Below are 17,512 nucleotides of genomic sequence, written 5' to 3' on the forward strand. Positions count from 1 at the left end.
ACAAATTTTGTGGTGAGAACATTTGAAATTTGCTCTCTTAGCAATTTTTAAATGGACAATGTTCTACTAACTATGTTCACCAGGCTTGAAAACAGATCTCAGAAAAACTTCCTTGTGTCTTTCTGAGCTGTTGCTCCCTGGGACAGTCCTCTTTCCACACTCTTCCACCCTTCAGCCTCTGGTGCCCACCATTCCACTCTATTGCTTTATGCGTTCCATTATTTAGGTTCTCTATAATGAATCAGAGCATGGAGTCCAAGTTACACAACTACGAACCAAATGCCCAAGTAAGAAAAGCTATATTAAAAGAAATGAGAAATTTTGTATTTTTTATTGCCTTTCTCCCAGTAGTTCTTCAGCACAGGCACTGTTTTGGGTCTTGAGCAGGTGGAGCCCAGTTCCCAAGCAAATTATTAAGTGCATACATATACTTCAAACTGCACAGTGAGTACCTGGTGGATTGAAGCAAGGTGTTTATCTTTGTTCTGCAGAACTCAAAATACATGCAAGAGACAGGCCTTGTTCATGAAAGTAGTATATATAAATATCACGTATGTATAAATATCACGTATGTATATATATCACATATGTATAAATATCACATATGTATAAATGTCACATATGTATAAATGTTTCTGTGGTATGAGAAACCAAAAGTGTAAATAAGGACCAGAATGTATGCTAGATATTATGAAATAGGAAGAAAATGTTCAATTGGGAAAGGGAACTAGAGGTGGGATAGGGAGAAAGGAAGGAAGGGATAAGAAAAAAAGGGAAAAGAGGGAGAGACGGAAACAAAGCTTTTATAACTGAGCAGAGGAAGAGGGTTGAAGAGAAGATAAAGGAATGGGGAAAAAAAGAGGAATTGAGATAAGTCACGTCCAGGTACAAAGTCCTTATGATGAAACTGATCATTATGTATGTTTACAGTGTACCATAAACTTAATCAATTAAGAAAAAAGAAAAAAAAGAAGTCATAAGACCCTAAATTTTTGCTTTGGACTAAGAGTAAGCCTAGCTAAGAGGTTACACAATGCCCCAGCATGTAACTAATCTGCAAAAATGTGGAGAAATGCTGTGTGTTTGTTTTGCTTTTGTTTGTTTAAGCTCTTGGTACTCAAAGAAAGCTGTGTTTAAAACATCAGCTGACGTAAAGTGAACAGAAATGTCACTGATTTCACTTACCAAAGAATGATCTTTTAAAATGTTTAGAAATATCTTAGAGCAAATAGATTACTAAATTCAAAAGCAATAAACCTTGATTAAAATTAAAAAATCTGATTTCCAGTATTCAGAAACAAAATCAGAAGGCATACAAAGAAAGAGGAAAACATGCTTAATTCAAAGAAACACAGTAGGTTGGCATAGACATGATCTAATGTCTAACTGATAAAGACTTTAAATGATCGTCTTCTCAAAAAAAGGGAAAACCTGGACAAAGAATTAAGGAAATGGGACAATTACATGTAAAAAATTAATTAAAAATAAGTAAGTGAATGAAAATTATGAAAAGGAGCCAAAGAAAAATTCTAAAGCTGAAAATTATAATTCAGAGTTGACTAAAGAGGTTCAACATCACATCTGAGCAAGCAAAAGAAAGAATCAACAGAAACTTGCAAATAGGGCAATTGAAATTTTAAATTTGAGAAACAAGAAAAAGAAATAAAAGTGAAAAAAGCCTAAATTTCTTATAACTGAGTAATCAAAATATGCATTATAGGAGTCCCAGGAAATGAGAGGGAGAAAGGGACAGAGTTTGTAAAGAAATAATGACTGAAAACTTGACAAATTTGATGGGAAAATCTGTGTACAAATCCAAGAAGCTCAATGAATGCCAGTTAGCATAAAACTAGAGAAATGCATACTGAGACACCTTCTAATAGAATTTTCGAACACCAGAAACAAAGAGAAAATCTTGAAAGTATCAAGAAAAAAGTGATGTACTATAAATAAAGAATACTCAAAAAAATGAACGTCATACTATTTTTTTCAGAACTGTTGAAGGCCAGAGGAGAGATCATATATTTAATGTACTGAAAGACAATAGCTAGCAGTGGATAGTTTTATATTTGTCAAACTATTCTTCAGAAATCAGGAGAAATTAAGATCCTCTCAAATAACCAAGAGATAAAAGAGATTATTTTTTACTACCTGCTCTAAAAGAAATTTTAGAAGAGAGTCTTTCAGGTTGAAGTGAAAGGGTGCTGGAAGGTAACTCAAAGGTGTAATATCACCAATAAAGAGAGATAAAATCCAATATTTGTTTATAACTACACATGATTCAGAAGACAAGTATGTAAGAGTACTTACAAATCCATGTTGTTGGGCATATAATTTTTTTTTAAGAGAGAATACATTTTTTGAGGGAAAGAAAGCTTCTGTCCAAGAGAGGGACAGAAGAGGGGCCCAAGTGGGTTACCCCAGACTCCGTCTTTTCTACGGACTTTTATAGAGCAAAACGACAAAGTGAGGTGGGTCCAAGGTAAGGGAAAAATGGACAAAACTATGGTCAGCCAAAAGGAATTGTTCAGGTAAAATTGATTAAATTGGGATCAAATGGGGAAGTGAGCCAAGTAGCAAGCGGGTATGAATACAGAGCAGGGGATTTTACTGTAAGGGGTTGGGTCAGTGACCCTTAAGGTGGTTGCTACCTATTTAGAATATCAGTGCCTGATGTTCACACCTAGGAAGGTATGTGGGTCCATTTGTTTAGTCCTTTGTCTTGAGGTCTGGCCCACAGCAAATGTCTCCATTCACAAGGTATCTTGTCTTTCAGTTGGCTCCTTCGAGGGCCTGGCCCTGTCTGACTGTAATATTTCTGGCTAACTCAGCTGCCTATAACATTGTCCCCTCTGAAGAAGTAACCTGAACTGCTGTGAGGGAGTAACAGGTGATAACTGCTCTGGCTTCTTCAGGCTGAAAGGGGTCGTAGTTGTTGATGGGCGGTCAGAGATATTCTCCAGAGGGCCTATCTAATAGACACCAGGCATTTTCATCTTGGGTAGGAGTGTAGCTTTAAATCTCCATCCAAGGATCTCAGTGGGGACCTCCAATATGATACAGGAAAATAAAAACTCCAAGCCTGAATGATATCTGGGACGAGTTTGTGTTCTCTAAAATCAAAGAATGAATTTTAGGAACAATGGAGGTTAAAAGCAGGATATATTTATTGAGGGAAAGAAAGCTTATGTCCAAGAGAGGGACAGAAGTGGGGCCAAGTGGGTTTCCCTGGGCATATAACGTTTAAAGACAATTTATAGCATCAACACTACAATGGGTAGGGAGTTATTTAGAGATTATATATCAAAACAGATTACATTGTTAAAATTTTAGAATGTTAAATATAATCAGCATGATAATTTAAAGAAATATCTGCAGACCATAAAACAAAGAAATGAGAAGAGAGTTAAATTATTCTACTACCAAAAAATAATCAACTACACAAAGAAGAAAGCCAAGATAAAAGAACTGAGGGAAAAAAAAAACTATAGGACATAACAGAAAACAAATATCAATATTTCAAAAATCAGTTCTTCCTTGTCAGTAATTACTTTAAACATAAATGGTTTAAACCATTCAATGAAAATTCAGATATTGGCAGAGGGGTCAAAAATAAAAGGGGATGCAATTATGTGTTGTCTACAAAAACAAGTGAATGTAAACACATCTAAATACAGATGTAAACAGAGATCTAAGTAAGTTCAAAGTGAAAAGTTGGACATATGTATTCCATACAAATAGTAATCAAGAGAGATCCAAAGTGGTAGTGCTAATATTAGATAAAATAAACTTGAAGTCAAAAATTGTAACAAGACATAAAAAAGAACCTTATACATTAAAGGATCAGTTCACCAAGAAGATGTAACTCTATAAATATGTATATATTCCACATCAGAGCTCTGAAACATATGAAACAAACAACCACAAAATTGAAAGGAAAAATAGGCAGTTTTACAATAATATCAAAACTTCTAAGTGCTAAGAGTTAAGAGAAGCATTTATACCTTTAGACACATACATTGAAAAGAATAATCTCAAACTAATGACTTATCTTTCCACTTTAAGTAATTAAAAGGAGAAAAGAAAACTAAATCTGAAATGTAGAAGAAATAATATAAAAAATAAAGCAGAGATAGTGTAACATGAGTAGAAAAATGAATGAAACTAAAATTTTGTCATACACCTTTAGCTAGATTGAGAAAAGCTCAAATAACTCGTCAAAAATTAAAATAGGGACATTACTATCAATTTTAAAGGAATAAATAGGTGCATAATACTACATTTTGAACAATCATATGTCAGAAAAATGGATAACTGAGATGAAATGGATAAATTTCTAAAAATATACAACCTACCGAAACAGAATTATGAAGAAAATGAATAATAGGAACTTCTCAACAAGAAAAGCTCTATATCACATGATATCACTTGTGAATTCTATCAAACATTTAAAGATTTAACATAAGTTTATAAAATTTATTTAACATAAGTTCAAAAAAAGTTGAAGAGAATGATTGCTTAATTGTTCAAGAGGCCATTACTCTAAATCCAAAGCCAGACAAAAATGTTATCAAAAAAAAAATCACAGACCAGTAATCACATACCAATAATAATGCAGACAGCATCCACAAAACATTAGAGATTTGAACTCAGCAACATAGACCTTAATAAGTACATTAATATGGTGAAGGAAAAATATGCATCTCAATTGATGCAGGCCAAATATTTGATTAAATTAAACAGACTTTCATGTTAAAAATACAGTGAGCTAGGAATAAAAGGAAACTTTCTAAACATGATAGAATTGTACTTGAAAATCCCATAATTTGATATCATAGCCAATGGTAAAAGACTGAATTTTTTTTCCCATAAAAAAATTCCCACAAAAGCTATGAAGATGCCTGGTTTGGAGTCTTCTATCCAAATTGGGAAGAAAGTGAAAAAGTTACCTGTTCACAGATGGCATGATTCTATGTAAAAAACTCAAAGATTATACATGCATGCACACAGATTATACCTAAAAATTGAATTCAGAAAAAACACCAAATATAAAATCAACCAAATGGAATAGGTTTTATTTCTGTTACAAATAATGAACAATCTAAAAAGGAAATTCAGAAAGCCTCTCCTTTTACAGTAGCAGCTAAAAAGATGAAAACATTAGGAATAAACTTCACAGAGAAGCCCATAGACTTGCACATGGAAATCCATAAAACACTGTGGAAAGAACTCTTAAAAGATGTAAGTAAATAGAAAGGCATCTTGTGTTCATGGATTAGAAAATTCAATATTAAGATGACAGTATTTTCCAAAGCAGTCTACAGATTCAGCACCATCCCTACCAAAATCCTAGTGGCTTCTTTTGTTTTGTACAAATGGAAAAAAATCCTAAAAGTTCATATGGAATCTCAGGGGATACCAAACATTCAAAAAAAATCCAGTGGGATAAAATAAAGAACTCAGAAATAAATCCTGGCATATATGGTCAAATGGTTTTTGATAAGGGTGCCAAGACTACTCAATGGATACTGAGTAATCTTTTCAACAAACCGTGCTGGGAAGTACTGGATATGCACATGAAAAAGAAAGATGTTAAACCCTTAGCTTATACCGTATACAAAAATTAACTAAAAACAGACCAAAGACATAAACTGAAGAGCTAAAACTATAGAATTCCTATAAGAAAACCTTGCAAAATGGAAAAAACTTGTAAATCCTATATCCGATAAGGAGCTATAATAAGAATATATGAAGATCTCTTAGAAATTAACAATTAAAAACGACTCATTTTAAAAATTGACAAAAGATTTGCACATACATTCTTCCAATGAAAATTTATAGGTGGCCAATAAACACATGAAAAGATATTCAATGTTAATGGCCTTCAAGGAAATAAAAACTAAAATCATAAGAAGACACTGTTTCATACGCATTAGGGTGACTATCATTTTTTTAAGGGGAATGAAAAACAAGTGTTGGCAAAGTAGAAAAACTAGAACCCTTAGAAGTTGCTGGTGGGAATAACATGGCTCAGTCACTATGGAAAGCGGTATGGTGGTTCTTCAGAATTTAAACAGAACTACCATGTGATCAGCTACTGCACTTCTACATATACACCAAGAGAAGCAAAAGGGACTCAGAAAGACGTTTGGTCTTTAGTCTTCATGACGGCATTATGTGCAAGAGTCAAAAGGTGAAACAGGTGTCCACTACTGAATGGATAGTTCAAAATGGACTATTAGTAAATCTTCAAAAGAGGTGCGTTCTGATATATTCTACAATGTAGATGACTCTTGAAAACAATATAATAAGTGCACTAAGTCTGGCAAAAAAGAACAAATATCCTATAATCCTGCTTTGTATGAAGTACCTGGAACAGGTCAGTTCATAGCAACCCAAAGTAGAGAAGAGATTCCCAAAGGCTGGGGACGGTGGGCGTGAGAAGTGTCTGCTGGATAGCGAGTCTCCCTTTTGATGTTTGCTGACAGGTGTCCAGCCGTGTGAATGTACTGAATGCTGCTGACTCGTACACGTAGAAGTTGTGAAAATGACAGCTAGTGTTGTGTATATTTGATTCCATTTAAAATTGGTTTCCTTTTTTTATGTTTAATTTTGACTTGCTGACTTTGATGCTACTGGTTTTTGCTCGGTCTAGTAAAGGTCAATTACTTTCCCATTCTCTCTCCTTTATATCAATATTGTTTTCAAAGTTTTGTTATCTCTCTGTGCTTTGGAGCAGGTTTTTAAAGTTTGCCATCTTCTTTCTATTCCAAGGGTGGTTCCAAGGCTCAGTACCAGCACTTAGGGACATCATCTGGGAAACACGGGTTTGTGGGCCCACCCTACACACTTTGGCTCAGATTCTGGATTTCAACAAGCTCTCGCTGTGACTTGTGTACCCATTACAATTTAGGAAGCAGTTCGTGTTACTAAATGTCTTTCGGCAGTGTCAGTGCCACTGTTTTTGACATTTTTCAGTTCCACACTTGCATCAGCAATGCCCTACACTGGCTATTCATTCTTATGCTTCCCTGTTCTGGTTTGAAAGAGGCCCTGTCCACTGAAACTGTTGATCCCCAGACATACCTTCACATTTTTCAACTTTAGACTTGTGTTTCCATAGTGATTCATATGTTCATCCTTGGGAGGACAGAGCCATGGAGATGAAGTGATTTTTTGCCAATAAAATGGGTGTGTTATTGTGGGCCCTGTCAATCCCAGTTTCACAGTGGAAGCTTTCGCGTTTATAACATAAATCTGAAGATCATATGACTGTGTTCCATTCCTTCTGCTTAATTCCCATTTACTTAGGGTAAATCTTTCTCTTTGCTAGGCGTGAAGTCAGACTCAGTGTAGAACATCATGAAGACTTCTGAGTGACATCTGCCAACCCAGCGTGCAGGGTTCCCTCTAACTATGGAAATTTCTTTCAAGGTGCTGGATCTCCAACATAGGTTGTATCCCATCAGCCACTTTCATACAGAGAGTTAAATTTCTTGAAGCTAGAGCAACAGAGAGAGAGAGAGAGAGAGAGAGAGAGAGAGAGAGAGAGAGCGAGCGAGAGAGCTATTGCTTTGACTTTGTGACGTTGGTGGAGACAGTCTATAGTCTGCATGATACAGTAGCTATCAACCAGCCATAGGTTGCTATTGAGCACTTGGACAGTGGCTACTGCATCAGGGAAACTGAAGTCTTCATTTAGCTTAATAATTTAATTTAAAATTTAAGCATACACTGTCACATATGCCTAAGCAGCTACCATTTTGGACAACACAGTTCTCAGATAATTTCTGCTCACCAGTGACTTGTGGTAACTGTTGTATCTGTTATCTATTGCTAAAGCAGTTCTGCATAACAAACAACTAGAGAGCCCCAGTGCGTAGAGTAACAAGTGCCCATAGCGGGTGTGTCGGGGTGATTACTGGGCATCTCTGGTGGCCTCATTCACAGGGCGGGTGTGAGTGTCCCACTGGCTCACCAGGGCAGGCTCTGGTAAGGTGAGCAGGGGCCTCAATCCTGCTACTCTCCCATTCTTTTTCTAGGACCAGCATCCTCATCGTGTTTTCTCACAGCACAGGCAAAAGAGGAGAATAGAAATAAATGTCTTTTCGGTGGTCTAAGTTTGGGTTGCCAAACTGTTACTTTTGCCCATGTCGGGTAAAGCAAGTCACAGACTTGGCCTGCAGTTAGAGACAGGGAGTCAGCATCTTCAGCCAGGCTGAAGAGAGGACCCTGGGAAGGGAGGGCCTGGGCTGTGATCACTTACTGTAGGGATTTTCTCAGCAGCGTCCTCTGCACTCTCCTTAGCAAGGTCCTCAGACAGTTCTCTCAGTGTGTTTGTAAAGCAAAGCAAACACTGACACAACTGAGATGTTGGCCAAATTCATCCATCATCTCTTACTTAAAAAAATGCTTGGTCTGAGTTATGAGTTAGGTGCTTAATTCTAGCACTCAGGTTCCTTTTCTGGGAAAAACGATAGCCGCCTCCACCACCCAGTACACCTGGTACCTGGGGAGCGAGGAGCTAGGATGAGCTCCTGTGGCTGAGGAGCAACTGCGGAGAGCTGATTGGCTCCCCATGACGCAGTAGCCTGCCTTCGGCGCTGTTCTTGGTCCTAGCACAACTCTCGCCCAGAGTTCTTGAACACCCAGACCTCCTGAGGGCCAGCCAGGAGTCAACTGTCCCAAGGGCCAGTGAGTTTGCCAAGGCTGTGATCAGAGCACCCTGAGGCCCCAGAGGCACATTCACTGGGGTCCTCGTTGCAACGAACACCATAAAGTTCCGGGTGTTGACGCAGAATTCAGTTTTGCAGGCTGCAGTTCTTTGGTTATTGAATTCTGCAGGATTGTATTCTGCACATAAGAATTTAATTCTTCTGCATAAGAATTCACAGAAAAGTGGGGCATGTTAGCGCACACCTGTAACCCCACCACACTCGGAGAGATTGCTCTCAGAGGCTGAGCCGGGAGGAGAGCAAGTTCAAACTCATTCTGAGTCACTCAGTGAGACCTTGTCGTCAGATAAAACATTTAGCAAGGTCTTGGTGTGTCGCTCAGTGTGAAGGCCTTGGTTCCGTGAGAGGGGTGTTCTTTAAAGAACTCAGAAAATACTTCACCGTTAAAGCAGAGAGTGCTCATCAAAACATCTTGACCAGATCATCCATGGTCCTTAAATCTCCAAAATCATTTGTTCAGTGAGTACTTATGGGGTACTTGCCACTTGTATTTATGCAGTACTGACCATGTGTATTTATGGGATACCCACCATGTGTATTTATGGGGTATTTGCTGTGTGTATTCATGGGATACTGGCCATGTATATTTATGGGGTACTCACTGTGTGCATTTATGGGATACTTGCCATGTGTATTTATGGGGTAGTGACCATGTATATTATGGGGTACTATCCATGTGTATTTACGGAGTACTGACCACATGTATTTATGGGGTACTTGCTGTGTGTATTCATGGGGTACTGACCATGTGTATTTATGGGGTACTTGCCATGTGTATTTGGGGTACTGACCATGTGTATTTATGGGGTACTGACCACGTGCATTTATGGGGTATTCACCACGTGTATTTATGGGTTACTTGCTGTGTGTATTTATCAGGTACTCGAAGTGTGCTGCCCCCTTTGAGGCCAGGAGGAAATGGCTGTGTCCCAGCCCTGTTATCACAGGGTCACATGGGAGTAGCTGAGGGGCCAGTGAGTCAGGAAATGGATGATGCTCCTCTCTGAAGATGGTGCTGAATGAAATGAAAGCGCTGAGATGGGCTGAGGAGAGGAGAGATAACGGGGTCCAGGACACTTTGGATGTGGAGGCCTCTGAGACAGACAGTCTAGGACCTTGCATTGCAGTGGTCAGCCAGAGACATCAGAATGAATACTCACATTGGAATTTAAACTGTCCTCTCTGGTTACCTATGGTAAATTGAAAGATCATGCAAATGATGAAGGAGATTATGCACATTGCTGCTGAATTGCAGACTCCACCTACAGTAACCCTTTCTCTGCAACACCAGCAGGGACTCCTTTTGCACTTGGGCCACAAGCTGACTTTTCAGACCAGCATTTGTGGTAGTAAACACATCCTTCACCAGCCCACAGCGACGAGTCCACAGCAGCTCCCAAAAGGGGTCTAGTGAGAAATCTCTATTTGTGCAATGACACAAAAAGTCTGCATCTGGCCTTATTATGATTCTTAAATTGGTGGATATTTAAAAATAGAAGTGCTGATGCTGAGCTATGTTCCACAAGCTTGACATAATTGAGGTAAAGTCAAAACTCTCAACACACCAAAAGCCACAGATACACACTGGCTTGGCTCAGGCCTTGCTAGTGTGGAGGCAGAATCACCGGTGGGGAATCACCAGGTATCTCATAAGAGGACTTTATACATACTGGGGAGTGTCCTCCTTAGAATCTAGTTTATTCTTTGCTTTTTCATACATTTAACTCTTAAACATTTCTTTAGTCATGTATTGTTCATAAGGGTGGGATGAGCTCATAAACTATTCTAGAATAGTGAGAAATAGGAGTAAAGGTCACTATAGTGATTGCAGAAATAGTATGTAGAACATTTATTACCCTTCTTTACTCATATTTCCAGTTTTTCATCTATAGAGTGAGAATACTATTGACATATGTGCATGTGATCCACGTGTATCTGTATTCACATCACTGTCCTCTCGGTCATCTATCACCTACCTACATTTCTCTACCTTCACTTTGAGACAAGGACCCCACTCCCCAAGCAGGCCTTGAAGAGTTGGATACACTTTGTTCTCTGTAAGGTAAAAGGAGATGTCAAAGGCGGAGTGTAGAATTCAATCTGCCTCAGTCCGAATGCTGTGTCTGCCTTCTAGGGGCACCGTGAACACATCCAGGCTGTTTATTCTTTCTCAGCCATGTTTGTGCATCTGAAAAATGCAAAGAATAATACATCTGTCCTGTGGTTTTATGAGATTAGGGGTGTGTGTGTGTGTGTGTGTGTGTGTGTGTGTGTGTGTAAGCACTGGATACTGAGCAGGCACTGAAACCCTGTGTGAAGTACAGATATGACCAGGTAGTGCCCTGGCCAGAGACAGGACAAAGTGGCCATCCCAGAAGTGTTGTTCAGGCTTATGCTCTTTACTACTCTCTCTCTGTCTCTGTCTGTCTCTGACTCTGTCTGTCTCTCTCCTTTCTCTCTCTCTCTGTCTCTCTCTCTCCATCTGTCTGTTGATATCTTTTGTTTGGTTGGGTGTTTTAGTTTTCCTTTCCACTTCCAGCCTCCTCAAAGTATGCATATTTGTAAAGAAAAGGCACAGACAGCACCACTACTTTTTCTACCACGTGGCCACATCTCTTTCCGGTTTTCTAACAGCATATCTCGCAACCATAGAGACTCTAAACCCTGTTGTCCCTTAATCAAAAAACAGAAAAGAAGCACCTGAAAGAGGGTCTACTCAGGAGTGATACTGCAGCGACTCGCAGCAGTCATGCTCGATGCCAGCTTGTTGGGTCAATCAGTGTCACTGAGAAATGAGAGTGGAGTTGTGAAATCACAGAGCACTGTGGACGTGGCATGCACTGCAGGCAATGTAGAGTGCATGTGCAAGTGGCAGGGTTACACAAATCGAGCCCAGATGCTGCTGTGGCTTATCTGCCCTTGGACAGTATCTATTCAGGGGGCTCAAGCTCTCCGTCTGTAGGATTCCTCCACCTTTCTGACAAGTGATTTCTGACAAGTCTCATTCTTATGAATTTCACTCATCTCATGCAGAAAGTCTGCTCTCCAAGCTGCAGGAGTTTGGTCAGCTTGGACGAGGGCTCTGTGGTTCAGGGAGTGACTCCGGCATGCAGAACGCCTGTGAGACCTCTGCTTCTGCTTCCACGTGTCTCCCCTCCTCGTGCCTTCCTGCCTTGGTGGCCCCATAGACCCTGTTCTTTCTTCCGGTTGTTACCTGTGTGCCTCCCTTGGAGCCTGAGTGGGCTTTTGTGCCTCTCTTCTATGACTGGCAGGATTGCCTACATGTTTCTTCCAAAAGAACAGGTGCAGGGAGTATATGTCTCTGTGTTGTTCTTCAAGCGAGTAGAGAAAGGGTTCCGTTTTATGGTCAGTGTTACACCAAAATGAAGAGACCTCGACAAATCCTAACCGTGGAGGAAAACCTTAGTCATTTGTGAGAAGAGGACAGTCTTTCACTGATTCTAGCTTCTCCGTCCCCCCAATTCCATGAAGCACGCTCCGTGATATCACTGTAAGTGTGAGACTGATGCACATGGTGTTCCCTATTTGTGAGTATGCATGCGCACATGTGTGTGTGCGTATGTGCATGTGTGGTGTGCATGTGTGTGTTTGTATGTTAAGGGTTGGTTTGGCAAATACAAAACCAAATGAGAAATAGTAATCTTAATTTTTAAGTCACTTCACAGGAATAGGTGCCAAAACACACAGGAAAATTTAAGTTTGAACATTTCCATTGAAGGTCATTTTCTCTTCTTCATAGAATGTCATAATTTCAGCAGAATTTGAGTCTAAGTTTGGCTTTTAGATATTTTATGTGGATGTGGAGCTGTCAGTCTGTTGTGAAGCATGCCAGAATTTGAAAGTGTGAGGCTGGGATTTCAGGTCGCCAGCAAGTAAGGTGCTATAGAAAAATAGGCCAAAGAGCCATGTGTTGGTTCTGGATGATAGGCATAACGCACTTCTCGATTCTAGGACAGTTGCAAGTGCTGTGAAGTTTGGAAAGAGCACGCTTGCCCCATGGGTTGGGTCATACACAATCTGTCTTCTGGGCAGATGCGCGCTGTTCATATACAGGGGTCTACATCGGCCCTTATTTTCTGAGTATGTTGACAGTTTCCCTTACTGCTTCTTTCAACTCTGAAAAAAAGAAAACTTTTCTCCACATGGTGCCCAGCCAGATGCTGACGGAGGACATACCAGTGACCTCCACTGCTTCACTGAACCTTCTTTTAGGTGAAATGTGACCAGCCCATCAGAAGTTGCATGAGCTTAGCTTTCTGGCTGGGGTGTGTCCCTGGGAGCAGGGCTGGCTCACACTGCCTCCGGGACACTGGACTTCAGGAAAGACGGGACTGGGAAGGGAGATTTACGCTGACTCCAGTAACCCCAGGGGAAAGCGCTTTCAGGCCTGCACTCTTAGTCCACCTTTGGGTGGAGCTGGCCAGGCACGTCTTGCACCCTTCCTGAGTGAGGGCCGGGGGGTGCTGCTCCCCTGGCCAGGCACGTCTTGCACCCTTCCTGAGTGAGGGCCGGGGGGTGCTGCTCCCCGGGACATGGACAGGGTGCAACTACTGCGGTTTCCTCCTCTGTCCACTCTGCATTTCCTCTACTTCTATTAGGTTCTTTCCGTCCTTTCCTCTCCAGTTTGAAAACCGTAGCATCTTGAGGCCGTAAAGCATGGCCTTGTGTGTGGTCACGTTCACTCTTACCTTTGCAGTCTAATTTATTTTCATGACCGAGAAGCCCTTTTAGCTCTGTTCTGCCTTTTAGCTCCGACCGCACCATAGATCTCTGGCCACCTGTCCTTGATTAACTGTCCTGACCCAGGGCAGTGAGCTTCCACAGTGGAGGGAAGGACGGTATTCTACAGATGTGCGGCATGAAATAAGGAAGTCCACTTACTGTATTTTCAACAGTGGTTTTGAGGGGGCAGCTTTCCTTCAGACAAAGCCATAGAAATAGCAGGAAATGGACTGACTTCTGGAAGTGTTGCTTTCCAGTGTTTGCCTGGCTTATCCATTACCTGGGGGAATTTAACTGTCTTTGGTCCAAAATCTAAATTCTTTCCGTGGCTTTCACTGGCCCCAAGGGAAGTTAACTCATGGAGTTTTGATTCATAATCAATAACAGAGAAGCAAAATATTCTCTTTGAAAAAATAGATGGTCGCATGGTGGAAAGCCTTAGGGTATTAGAATCTAGTCTGCAGACAATTATGATAGAAGAACCAGCAGGAGCTTAGTTCAGAGCTTCAAAGTGAGGCTTGTGGCATGGCACTGCTTTAACACTTCACATGGGGAACCAGAGAACTCAGTTTTAACCAGATTGGTTCATCCTAAACATTGGTTCTATTTGTATGAGAAAGATAAGAAATCCAGTAGACCAGGAGATCAAACAAAATTTGAAGGTAAGGGTTTGCTGAGAAACCCTTGACTCTCCAACACCAACAAGCCAGGAATAATTTCATAGGATTTAAAGTTTGGGTTACAACATAGTACCTGTAATTAATAACAACGTATCATGTACTTTAAATTTTCCAAGGGAATAGACTTTAACTGTTCTTGTCACAAAAAAATTATGTGAAATAGTGAATATCTCAATCTACCTGCTTCACAATGTGCATGTATTTCAAGATGTTATACTGCATAGTATTAATTCTTTTTTGTTTAGTTTTGTTTTGGTTTTGAGACAAGGTCTCACTAGGTCATTCAGGCTGGCCTTAACCTCCCTCCTCAGCCTCCCAAGTGTTGACTTACAGGTGTGGGCCACCATACCAGCCTCTGTATTGTTTTTCTTGATCAAGCTGGTTTCTAGCATACTCAGGGAGTTTCTTACTTACATCTCACAGTGTGTAGTGGGGAAGGTATTTTGTCAGTGTGCTTTGGGGGGTGGTCTGAGTGGGAGAGCCGGTGGTCTGTGTAGAAGCAGTTTCCCTGCTGCGCTGCTCAGCCACGCTGACCTCTTCCCTGTTCTTGCTGCAGGATCACCACCACGGCAGCCTGCATGATGGACCTGCGGAGGTACCCACTGGATGAGCAGAACTGCACTCTGGAAATCGAAAGCTGTGTGTATCTGCACCTGGGTTTCTTTCTCTTCCACTTTGTGTTTCGTTCTTGTTGTTGTTTAGCAGCTTCTCCCAGGCACTGATGATGTTCTCAACATACGTTTTTCACTGTCTTAGAAATTAGAGGTTTAACTCCAGTTTGCAAATTTCAGTCTCATAACAGAGGGAGGGAAGGGAGAAAGGAGAGAGGTTTAGACAGAGACAGACTCAGACAGAGATAGACAAAGAGGTAAGAGAGAGGAGAGGAAGAAACGGAAAGAAACAGGAACACACAGGGAGAGAGATAGAGACAGAGTGACATTCGGTACAAACGAATTCTTTACTGTAAGCTGGTGAAGAGGGCCCATGTGCCAGGCTGAGACACGAGAAAATAAATGCGCCCCATCCCAGGCCATTCAGCAGGAAGACAGCAAACACGAGATGCAATTTCGGTACAGTGTTTCCTCACGCATGTGTGACAGCACCGCTGGGACCCTGGACAGTCAGCGTAAAACTCGTTTTCCATCAGGACCTCAGCTTTACAAGCAGGCCATTGCGCATCTCAGCAATTTTCTTCAATCTGAGGAGTATTCAGATGGTTGATTGATAATTCGGTGCTGAGTACTTCTACAGGAGGGACAAGAGCTGCATCTCGGCCGGCTAACAAGCAGATGTCCCTCCTGCCTGAGCCGCACTTCGAGGCATAACAGGGTGCTGCTGCCGGTTTTGTTGCTGATTTTGACCCATTACAGACTGGCTTATCTTGGGCAGCGCGGGTTCAGGCTTGTCAGCTCTCATCCCGAGGTTCTGGCGGCCGGGTGAGCTGGCCTGTGCAGGGCCACCTGACGTGGTGTGAGAGGGACGTGTCCCCCGCACACGCGTGCCGAGACAGAAGGTGGGGGGAGGCTGGTGTCCAGGTCTCGGCCGGAGCCGACCGCTGTCCCGTCTCTTCCACACGACGTCTTGTTTTCTGGGCCCTGGCTTCCCAAGACGAGGGACATAAACCCCTGTCACGTGAGCGTAATGGAATCATCTGGAGACCTTCACCACAGGGAGAAGGGCTCAGGGGAAAGATAATGACTTCCCAACAGATGGAAGGCTATGCTGGGCGTTAGGTGGATTAAATTCCCAGGCCACAGGGCACAGCTCCAACGAGACCTCGAGACTTTCAGGACTGCACATCTGGGGTCTAAGTAAGGAAACAGTGTCTGTTTTCACTGCCGGAACACGTGGCGGCTTCTGAGAGTGTGGCTTCTGTGGAGGTGAGATGCGTGCAGTGGAGGAGAAGAGCAGGAAGGTCTTCCATCAGACAAGGCCCTGCCCTGCACATGATCCATGCTTCAAACGTGTGTGCGAAAAGGGCTTCTCCCAGTTTCCCGGTAGTCTCAGTCTTCATATCTCTGCACTGGGAATGGAGAATAAAATGGTGTGGCTTTATTTCCTGGTCTGAGGGCAAGTTCATTGCTCCAGGAATTTATCCAGCAAATGGGTACTGGATTCAGCTCTGTGCAGACACTCCCTTTTGTTGTTGTTGGGTGTCAAGCCCAGGGCTTTGTCTGTACGAGGCATGTGCTGCTGCACTGAGCTGCAGCCCGGCTCCTATGCAGGCAGTATGGTAAGTATGAGGATGTAGAGGGAAGTCAGACCAAGTGCCCATCTGCATGGAGCTTATGTTCCAGGGAAGGCAGCAAACAGACCGGAAATGAGTAGTGACAGATGGTTTGAAGGAAGCAAAGCCTGATATAAGAGTTGTCGGAGATTGGGGGGGGGTTCATTAGAGGAGGGGTCTCAGGGAGGGTTTCTGTGGGAAACCTTCGTCTATTTAGATGAAAAGGTGAGGGAGAATGAGCCCAGGGAAGATCTGGAGGCACTGAAGGCCTGGGAGCAGGGTGCTGGTCTGAGGCGTGGGAGGAGGCCAGTGAGGCTGGGCCACTGGGTGAGGGGCAGGGAGCACAGGCACACGGGCCACTCCTGTAAGGGCTGGGGACTTGTTTTGCCAACTGCCCTGGGAAATGTTGGAGGGTTTCAAGCATAGGCCTGGCGTCGAGGCATGTGTTTTATTAAAGACTGTCAGGGCTGCCAGGCAAGAGTGGGCGGTGAGGGGCACACAGGGAGCGGAGTAGATCCAAGCATCACGATTCACAGTCAGGACAGCCAGGGCGCTGGGAGTGGCATCAGCTGAGGGGCGTGTGTCCAGTGGCTTGCTCCCTTTGTCTCCTGTCAGACATTTCTGACTGTCTGCCTTTTTGGTAGATATGCTCAAATGCAAAAGTCTACTATATCAAAGACATATCTTTAGATTTATGTTTTAGTTTATCTTAATTTAAAAGGTTGGCCTGATCTCCAAGGAGACACCTGGCTGTTACAGATAACATGGGTCTTCATTGTCCGGGGCAAACATTCATTCTCAGGGAGCACTGGCTTAATTACCAAGTGAGTTGGAGCACTGCACCAGGAGCTGGCTTTGGAGCTGTAGTCTGGCTGATTGCTGCCTTTTTTCTGATGGTATCACGAGCCCCAGTTCCTCGGGGCCAGGAGTGTCCCACCAAAGGCCCTTCTAAGAGTGTTAAACCTTAGAAGGAAGGAACCCATGAAATCCTCTGAACATGCAAGGACACCACTATTTTGCTTTGAGAGCCGTGTGATCAACCGTTGGTTGGTTAACTTCTCCCTATTGTGCGACGTATTGATAGCACTTGGGAAGAGCTGTGCTCCAGAGTCTTCACATTTGTCCCA

The 17,512-nt window shown here is 42.2% G+C and overlaps 1 protein-coding gene across 1 annotated transcript in view; it reads left to right on the plus strand.

Annotated features, from left to right (window-relative positions):
• Nucleotides 1-17,512, plus strand: part of Gabrb3 (gamma-aminobutyric acid (GABA) A receptor, beta 3) — a 59,516-nt gene that overhangs the window by 7,566 nt on the left and 34,438 nt on the right. The window contains exon 2 of the mRNA XM_005410413.2: nt 14,715-14,797. Coding sequence (XP_005410470.1) covers nt 14,715-14,797 — 83 coding nt within the window. The remainder of the gene's footprint in view (nt 1-14,714; nt 14,798-17,512) is intronic.

The sequence above is a fragment of the Chinchilla lanigera genome, unplaced genomic scaffold (assembly GCF_000276665.1).
Source record: "Chinchilla lanigera isolate Chin_1 unplaced genomic scaffold, ChiLan1.0 scaffold00132, whole genome shotgun sequence".
NCBI lineage: Eukaryota > Metazoa > Chordata > Mammalia > Rodentia > Chinchillidae > Chinchilla > Chinchilla lanigera.